Below are 8,727 nucleotides of genomic sequence, written 5' to 3'. Positions count from 1 at the left end.
AAAGTGGTTAAGTTTGGGGGACACATCTACGTTATGTTTTGAGGGTCACCTAACACAGATGGCAGCAGTGGACGCAGGAACTGCAGTATCACAATTGTATGTTAATGCACAGTGTCTGCCTGTCTGCTTGTCTGTTCTGTATGCATGGCCACAGTTTTCAAGTTACAGTGTTAAATATTCGACAGGATGGTGATAAACTGACAGGAAAGTTACGAGCAACAAACAGACAGCGTCCAATTTCAAGGGAACGACTCTCACCTACCGCCAATAATTATCTACAGTTTTCAGGAAAGAGCAGCCTAAGTTTTCAGATCCATAGACGACGGCAAATGTATATTAACTCTCACCAAAGAAACCAAGCTTAGAGGTTCGAAAGAGACACCCCCAACCTCCAATCCCCACCTGACAAGACCTTATCCACAGTCTTCAAAATAATTGAGTGTGCTGATAGGCATAGTGTAGTAGTGGGTGTGTGTACTGGGTGTTGGCACAGAGGACTGAATGGATGGGTATGGAGAGATCAAGACTGGTGCATCGTCCCCCCAAGATATAGCTAACGATTATTAAAATCTATAAAGCCGCAGAAATAGAATTGTAAAGACCTGCTGGCGGACATTATTTATTTGAAAAGTATATTTGTAAGCTAACCCGTGGCACCGCTAATAAAAAAAAAATAAAGAGATACTGTAGGGAAGGTTGTCACGAAATCTGTGTACAGTTAATGATTTAATTATTTTATTGGTCCACGCGACACAGACGATGGCAGGAGTGAGTGTGCGATCGGTGTTGGCAGTGGTGGTGTTGGTGTTGGCAGTGTTGGCAGCGGCAGAACCCACGTACGGGCGTCGATCCAGGAACCGCTGTTACCCCAAGACCAAGTACGTCACCCACTACCAGACGAAGATCCAGGAGGTACGTATGGTCTATCCTTGTCTTTTACGTGCAACATACTAGGTGTTTAAGGAAGAATATGAGAAACTTCACCACAGTTTTCCTGGCTAAATTTTAAGGATTATTGATATGAGGTAAAATTCTAAACTGCTTCGGAACTATGGTTACTGAATGAGTTAGGAGACCAGTTTCGCCCATAAAGTTATCAGTAATTTTATCCCCCTGAGATTATATTTCTCTTTTCCCACAGGTCCCGGTCTATAATACGGTCTACAAGCCTCAGTACGTGCCCACCACCATCTACCAGACCAAGTACCAGACCCAGTATCAGACCCAGTACCAGACCAAGTACGTGCCCAAGTACGTGACTCAGACCCAATACCAGACGCAGGTTCAGTACGTCACCAGCTACCAAACCCAGTACCAGACCCAGTACCGAACCCAGTACGTCACCCAGACCCAATACGTGCCTAAATACATAACCCAGACCCAATACCAGACCCAGTACCAAACCCAGATCCACTACGAGACAGTATACTCCACCCAGTACACACCCCGGTACGTAACTACTACCCAGATCCAGTACCAGACCAAATATCAGACCCAGGAAGTGCCCAAGTACGTCACTGTTACACAAACCCAACAGACCTACAAGACCGTGTGTCCCAAGCCCTCATATGGGTACTAAGAGGAGGCTGAAATAAATGATTGATTAGTTGATTGATTGATTGATTGATTGATGGAGCCAGGAGGATATATCGCACTGTCTATTTTAGCACTACTCAGTAACGACCCTCTTTGGCACTATTTCTATGTCCACTGTCCCTACTCAGTAACGATCCCTCAACACACCACCCTCCCTCATGCACTATCTCACCTTATCTCCCCAGTCTCTTCTCGGTCTCCCTCTTCTCCTAATCGCCTCATACTCATACACTCTCCTAGTTAGTCTCACACTCTCCACTCCCACAATTATCCACCCTAATCACCTCACTCTCATACACTCTCCTAGTCAGTCTCTCACTCTCCACTCCAATCATTACCCTCCCTAATCACCCTGTCTCAGACCCTCCATCTTCCTGTGGCCAGTCAGCGGTGTCATTTTGCAACGTGTTCTTGATGTTGACCATTTTGTTGGAATAAAATATTTTAAGAAACGTGTGCTGTGTTTCGTCCTTTTTATTTTCTACTTCACCTTTAACATTGATTATATTATTTTTATATCATTCTTTTCACCGCCAGTCGATTTTACACAAATTAAGGGATGCTCGTAGTGAAGGGGTTGATACGTAATTGCATCCAACATACATAGGCCTACGTGATATATGTTTTTATATATATTTTATTTTTTATCTATATATTAAGAAACCTTTAATCGCCCCAAATAAAGGACAATCTTTTTTATTCTGTCAACAGGAGATTAAATCTAAGTCCCCCCAAATTCCTTGGTATTGAATGGGTTATTGAAATTTATGGCCCGTGTATTTGTTAGTTGAGGTAGCTCCGTAACACCTCTTCCTTAGCGATTTATTTTTGGATACGGTTAATATAATCTGCGTTATTTATGAGGAGTAAGGAGATATTAGAAAGATTTAAATAATACAGAAGAATGTAGTGCGGTGTCGTAAGTAAAATAAATCGCTCAAGAAGAGGTGTTAGGGAGCTTTCTTAACCGACGAGAATACAGTTTGACACGTATCGATTAAGGTGAAGGAATTAGTGTTGAGATAAAATGAAGTAAAAGCAATATTTTTTTAGTTTGTGTTCTTGATATGCAGTCTAGCTTATCATCATCATCATCATCATTATCATTATCGTTATTATTACTATTATCACCATCATCGCTATCATCATCATTATTAGTATTATTATTATCATTATCATCATCATCATCATCATCATCATTATCGTTATTATTATTATCACCATCATCGCTATCATCATCATCATCCTTATCCTTATTACAATTATCATCATCATCATCATCAGTATCATTATCGTTATTATTACTATTATCACCATCATCGCTATCATCATCATTATTATTAGTATTAGTAGTATTATTATCATCATCATCATCATCGTCGTTGCCATCATTACCGTTATTATTACTATTATCACCATCATCATCATCATCCTTATCCTTATTACAATTATCATCATCATCATCAACATCATCATCACCGTCATCATCAACATCATCATTATCATTATTATTATTATCATCATCATCTTCATCATCATCATCATCATCATCATCCTTATCCAAATACAATCATCATCATCATCATCATCATCATCATTTAGACCTATTTTCACACCTAAAGATGGACTGATGATAAAAAAAAAAAATAACTTAGAGGCATTACATAATCCTCACCATCATATATATAAATGATCTTTAAACCTCTACTTCACCATTACTATTTTCAAGACACTACTAACATCATATCACCACCATCACACTACCACCACACCACACCACACCACGCTTCATCACAACCACGATCACATATACCCACTATCCAACCACACCGCTGCCACCTTCAAACACACATCACACTACTTCATCATCCCCATATTCCCATCCCTCTACACTATCACCTTGCTGCCACACACACACACACACACACACACACACACACACACACACACACACACACAGATCCCTCCTCTCTCTCTCTCTCTCTCTCTAACCACACTCCCACATTTCCTGGTACCCCATCATTTAGCCGTCATCTTTCCCATTATTTCGTTCAACCATCATTTAGCAATTGCCTCCCCTTAACCACATAATTCACCACCACGACCACACTTCCACACTACTCCACCACACAATCACCACCATCACATCACCTTATCACATCGTTCAGTCGCCCCGTCTATCACACTTCAGCTACGTAACTAGACTGCTATCGCCACATCACTACACCACACCACACTACTCTGCCACACCTTCCTCCACACCTGCAATCTCCACCACTGCTACCACACTCACTTTCTTCACACCACCACACTCCCTTCCTCCACCAACTCTTCCAGCAAACTCTCCATCATCTTCTGTATCATATCACAACCACTACACAAGTCCTCCATCACCACTCCACCACACCTCATCAGCCAACACCACCTCCAACCTTCCACCTCCCTAACCTCCACCTCACCACAGACTTCTAAACACTACCACCACACTTCCACACCACACTGCCACTACCACAATCCCCAGCCACACCATGACACCTCCACACCACCCCATCCAACACCACCTCAACCCTTCCACCCTCCTGCTCTACTTCACCACACCACACACTTCAAACCACTACCACCACACTCCTACACTACACCAGCACTACCACTCTCCTCCACCACACCACCACATCACCACACCACTCTGCACCAGCCCTGCACACTGACTCACGCAAGCACAGGCCCAGAGTCACCATGAGTTGCTGATTCACCCACACCTTGCTCACCATTTCCGGTTACCTGCCTCTCCTGCGGTACTGCTCAGAAGGGAGGACTTCGGGAAATACGAACCTGTTTACCTGTCTTTTTACCTGTCCCTATTCTAGATGACATAGCAGGTTCGTGACACCACTTCTTTCGTGATTTATTCTGTGTATTGCACCTTAACATTCTCTTCTTTGTTATTCACATCTTTTTTTAATATCAACATAGCGTCCATTAACAAAACACAGGAGGATACCGAGCTGTACTGTGAAGAATAAATCGCTACGGAAGAGGTGTTGCGGAATCTTCAGAGCCACTTAGAATGCAGCCCTACATACGGAACTCTCATGATCAAAATCTCTTCAACACATCCCCTTCCTGCTGTGGATAGGAAAGGTGTGGCACGAAAAATGTTTATGTGATAGCAGTATTAAGCAGACAACAGAAGAATGTGAGAAGGGGGGATATAAGATACTGTATTAAATATTACTGTGATAGTAATATGGAGCACTCAACAGAAGCAATATGAAGACGAAATATGAAAGAAAACGAAATACACAACAGAAGAAATAGTTTTTATGTGACAGCAGTATGAAGCAGACAAGACGGGAGAGTGGGAATGAAGGCTGCTCTCTTCCGATCGGAGAGGAATGATAAATATGGAAATCAGGGCACAATGCTTGGAGGGAATTGTCAACAAACTTTTGCCTGTGATTGTGCATTTATACCTGGCATTCCTTTTACTTGTCTAGCGTTCTGAACTAGACACCATTTTCACCTTAAGATTAGCGTTTCTTTTTCAACTTACGAGGGTTTCTGGTACCTAACAGAATTCGACAGTACTGTAACTCTGCGTCTTCTCCATCGCACTTCTTCGTGACTAGCATCTTATTCTACTATTAATCTATTGTTACAATTCAGCATACAAGATGGAGAGATGGCAATTTTAGATCAAGTAAAAGGAGCATAGTAATTATAGATCACAACCCTACCAAAAATTCTGATTGCTACCGATGACGTGAAAAGTTCTGACAAAATTTCGAGAGTGCAAACTGGCGAACGCTGATCGTATTCTAGGGAAAATTGGGGACATAAAAACACCTGATCGTCTGCCTAACTGCCCCTCGTGCAGTTGATAGGTGTTCTCTTAGCCTGAGGGGTTAAAGTAAAGGAAACTAGCTTTATGACAAGATGGCGTATCTGGAAATAAAGTCGCCAGCAGCTAACTTTAAAAAATCCCTATGTTCCACCATTTACACTCGACTTGGACCCTCTTTAGGAACAAATCTTATTAACAGAGGGTCCAAGTCGGGCCAAAACCACTGCATCTTTACAATAAACACAATTTCAGTCCATTAGTACGTGTATGTGGATTACTTGCCTTCCTTCTTAACAAATTACAGCACTAAAAAATCAAAATACAGAGGGTCAAATTACAAGTGGGATTAGAGAGTTCGCGATAACTTTTCTTTGGCAATTTATTCTGGATATTAAACGCCAGTATCCTCTTTAATATTACAGATACAAAATAGGTCGAAATTAAAATGATATAAATACCAGGGAATGTTAAGGTAATATACGCAAGATAAATCGCATAGTGGGAGTTGCTAGGAGCCCGCCACTGACGTCCAGAAGACAGGCCATATTCCCACTGTCTTGGATGAGGCTGACAGGACCCACGAGGCGGTGTAAAGGAATTTTTGAACACGACCGTACGAGACCAGTATGTGCTATTGCTCTCTCTCTCTCTCTCTCTCTCTCTCTCTCTCACACACACACACACACACACACACACACACACACACACACTTTCTCCGTCTTTTTCCTGCTTTAATCTTACCTGGGAAGTTTTGCACGAATATTTCTACAAATATCTCTCAAGACCAACGATATTCAGTACTGGAGAGAGAGAGAGAGAGAGAGAGAGAGAGAGAGAGAGAGAGAGAGAGAGAGAGAGAGAGAGAGAGAGAGGACAATATAACACCTGACTGCACAAACGAAACATCTCTACCTATTGCACGGGATTAATGAAAGCTATCTCTAAAGCTATCTCTAACGCTATCTCTAACGCTATCTCTAAAGCTACAGTTGAAAGGTCTCTCCTGAGCTGAATAATATCGTCTTTAAGCATGAAGATAATGAAAATCGCATTGTCGGACTGAAGGGGTTAATCAGTATCGGGGGTAATTTTATAATGTCGTATATTAGGAGTTTATAAGAAGCCTGCACGTGGTGGCAATGTTTACCCTGCATGGGGCACAGCATCTGCGGCGTCCATGCGGGAACTAAACCTACTCATACTGACCTGCATCTTCTCTGTGGGAAGGACTCTGATCTGACCCTGGTGAGGCGCTGTCTACCACAAGAGGGCACCGGATCCCTACACGGCGTATGTACTATACTGTATCTGTAGGACGGTCCCACAGAAGCAGTTGCTTACCTATGGTTGATGAGTCTGCTCGGCCAAACAGACAAAGGTTAAACAACAACAAAAACAACAACAACAAATCTAGTTTTAGTGTTCAATTCTATAGTTATAAGAAGTGAAGACGTAAGAAACAAGAAGGGTGAAAGTTTAATGGTACAGGTGTGTGTGTGTGTGTGTGTGTGTGTGTGTGTGTGTGTGTGTGTGTGTGTGTGTGTGTGTGTGTGTGTGTGTGTGTGTGTGTGTGTGTGTGTGTGTTTGCGTGCATGCGTCTGCACGCGCGTACGTGTGTGTGTTGTGTGTATGCGCGTTTTTTTTTTTTTTTCAGTGAGCATATTGACTTCCCTGCCAGACAAGGGACAGTGAGGAATGATACGCAAGACATGAGTTTATAGTATTTCAAGAGGTGGGAGGTGTTCAGGAGGGACAGAGGAGTGAGGAATGGCATGGCAGTCAGCGAGGGAGCGAGTATACATCAGGCCTAGTGTAAGAGTACCGATACTTAGTAATGTTGACCCACTGCCAGCCCGTATAGGATGCAGAGAAAGCCAAGTCTGTTGTGGAGGCAGGTGTAGAGGGTGGAGACATACTTGGAGGGATTACTGAGGGAGGAGAGAGGGATGCCGAGATATGTATAGCCTAGGCCTGTACTACTTCGAGATGAAAGGCCAGGAGAGTGATCGTTAATTGTGCAGGGAAGGCGAAAGGAAGTTTGGTGTTGGTATTGTTGATGATTACCCAACAAGCAGAGTAAGCCTGGCCACCCATCACTAAGAGACCCTGAAGCGTGGCGGGAAAGGTGGAGTGGAGGTAAATATCATCAGCACTTCTTAGCATCAGAGAGGAACTAAGGGGAGGAGTGAGAAGGCGGATACATCTGTTCATGAGAATGAGGAATTAAGGTGGTGAGCACCTCACCCTGGGGAGTAGCCTTCCAAAACTGAAGGGTCGGTAGTCCCTGACATCACCCACGGAACAAAACTGGAGAGTGGCAACGCGGCAGGTAGCTTTCAAGCCAGAGAAACAGGTGGCCAGAGACACCCAGATAGACAAGTACATCAAGGATGACATCTCGGTTTGCGACATCGAAAGCAACTTTGGGGTCAATAAAGGCGGCGCAAGAGGATAATATGAGGTGATTGGGTAATTCTGCAATGCAGTGTTGCATCCTGCGATCTGAAAGGACTCCAGAGAAATGAGGAGAGAGGTAATCCCTGTCAAGATCACGAAGCCTTGCTAAAAGAATTCTCTCCAGGTCTTTGCTGTCACTGGAAGTGCGAGAGACATGACGTAGCCTAAGTCAGAGGAACTGGGCTTGGGAGTTGGACAGATTGTGCTGCGGGTCCACCCCCCACCCCCCGGGGAGAATGTCCTCAGAGACACTTAAATTGAACAGTGTGAGTAAGAGCTTGTCAGGAACCTGAGCAATAATTGGTAGTGGACTAGACCCCGTCATCACGCAGCAAAGTTGCCGTGCCTTGCGATTGCGCAAGACGTAACTCATCACTGGTGATGGGGTGATCACCGAGAGAGGAGGGAGTGGGACTGGCCGCTGCAATTCGTACCTACCTGGTTTTTCTTGCAGCCAATAGGCCAGCCCTGGTGGGAAGATACTTTACTTTCATTTTCCACGCGTTACCGCTAAATATTACTTATGGGTATCGTTTTCTATGTCTCAAGCGGGCAGAAAAAATGGACCCGCTTCACTTACAAAAAGAGGGCAGACTGGAGGAAATTTCGTTCTGCATCTGTATGTGTACATATGTCTCTCTCTCTCCATACGTATGTATACACGTGTATATCTATGTACCACTTTACTCATCTCAAAGCATGTAATGATAATTACTGTAACAACTTTGTACCATGTATTTAATTACTTCAATACCTTCTGTGCCCTAAGATACCGATTCTGTTTTCCTCATGCACACCTCCCTGCTTGGCCTTCAGGGACAGTGTTCCCC

General features: G+C 43.5%; 1 protein-coding gene across 1 annotated transcript; it reads left to right on the top strand.

Moving 5' to 3' along the window:
- The first annotated feature begins 759 nt into the window (after nucleotides 1-759).
- On the top strand, nucleotides 760-1,579 carry LOC145416980 (uncharacterized). The gene is made up of 2 exons (XM_080285824.1): nucleotides 760-912; nucleotides 1,142-1,579. Exons 1-2 carry the CDS (start codon nucleotides 760-762, stop codon nucleotides 1,577-1,579), a joined length of 591 nt encoding a protein of 196 aa, XP_080141950.1.
- Nucleotides 1,580-8,727: the final 7,148 nt, after the last annotated feature.

Source organism: Coenobita brevimanus, chromosome 108 (assembly GCF_032717465.1).
Source record: "Coenobita brevimanus isolate Jiangsu-jjx chromosome 108, ASM3271746v2, whole genome shotgun sequence".
In the NCBI taxonomy this organism is placed as follows: domain Eukaryota; kingdom Metazoa; phylum Arthropoda; class Malacostraca; order Decapoda; family Coenobitidae; genus Coenobita; species Coenobita brevimanus.
The sequence above is the reverse complement of the archived record's forward strand: the minus strand, read 5'-3'. Positions and strand labels throughout refer to the sequence as shown.

What these genes read in the sequence shown, in the direction of transcription:
- LOC145416980 (XM_080285824.1), top strand. Translation starts at nt 760, where the DNA reads ATGGCAGGAGTGAGTGTGCGATCGGTGTTGGCAGTGGTGGTGTTGGTG. An exon ending in ACCAGACGAAGATCCAGGAG is followed by an intron (nt 913 to 1,141) that starts GTACGTATGGTC and finishes CTTTTCCCACAG; the next exon opens with GTCCCGGTCTATAATACGGT.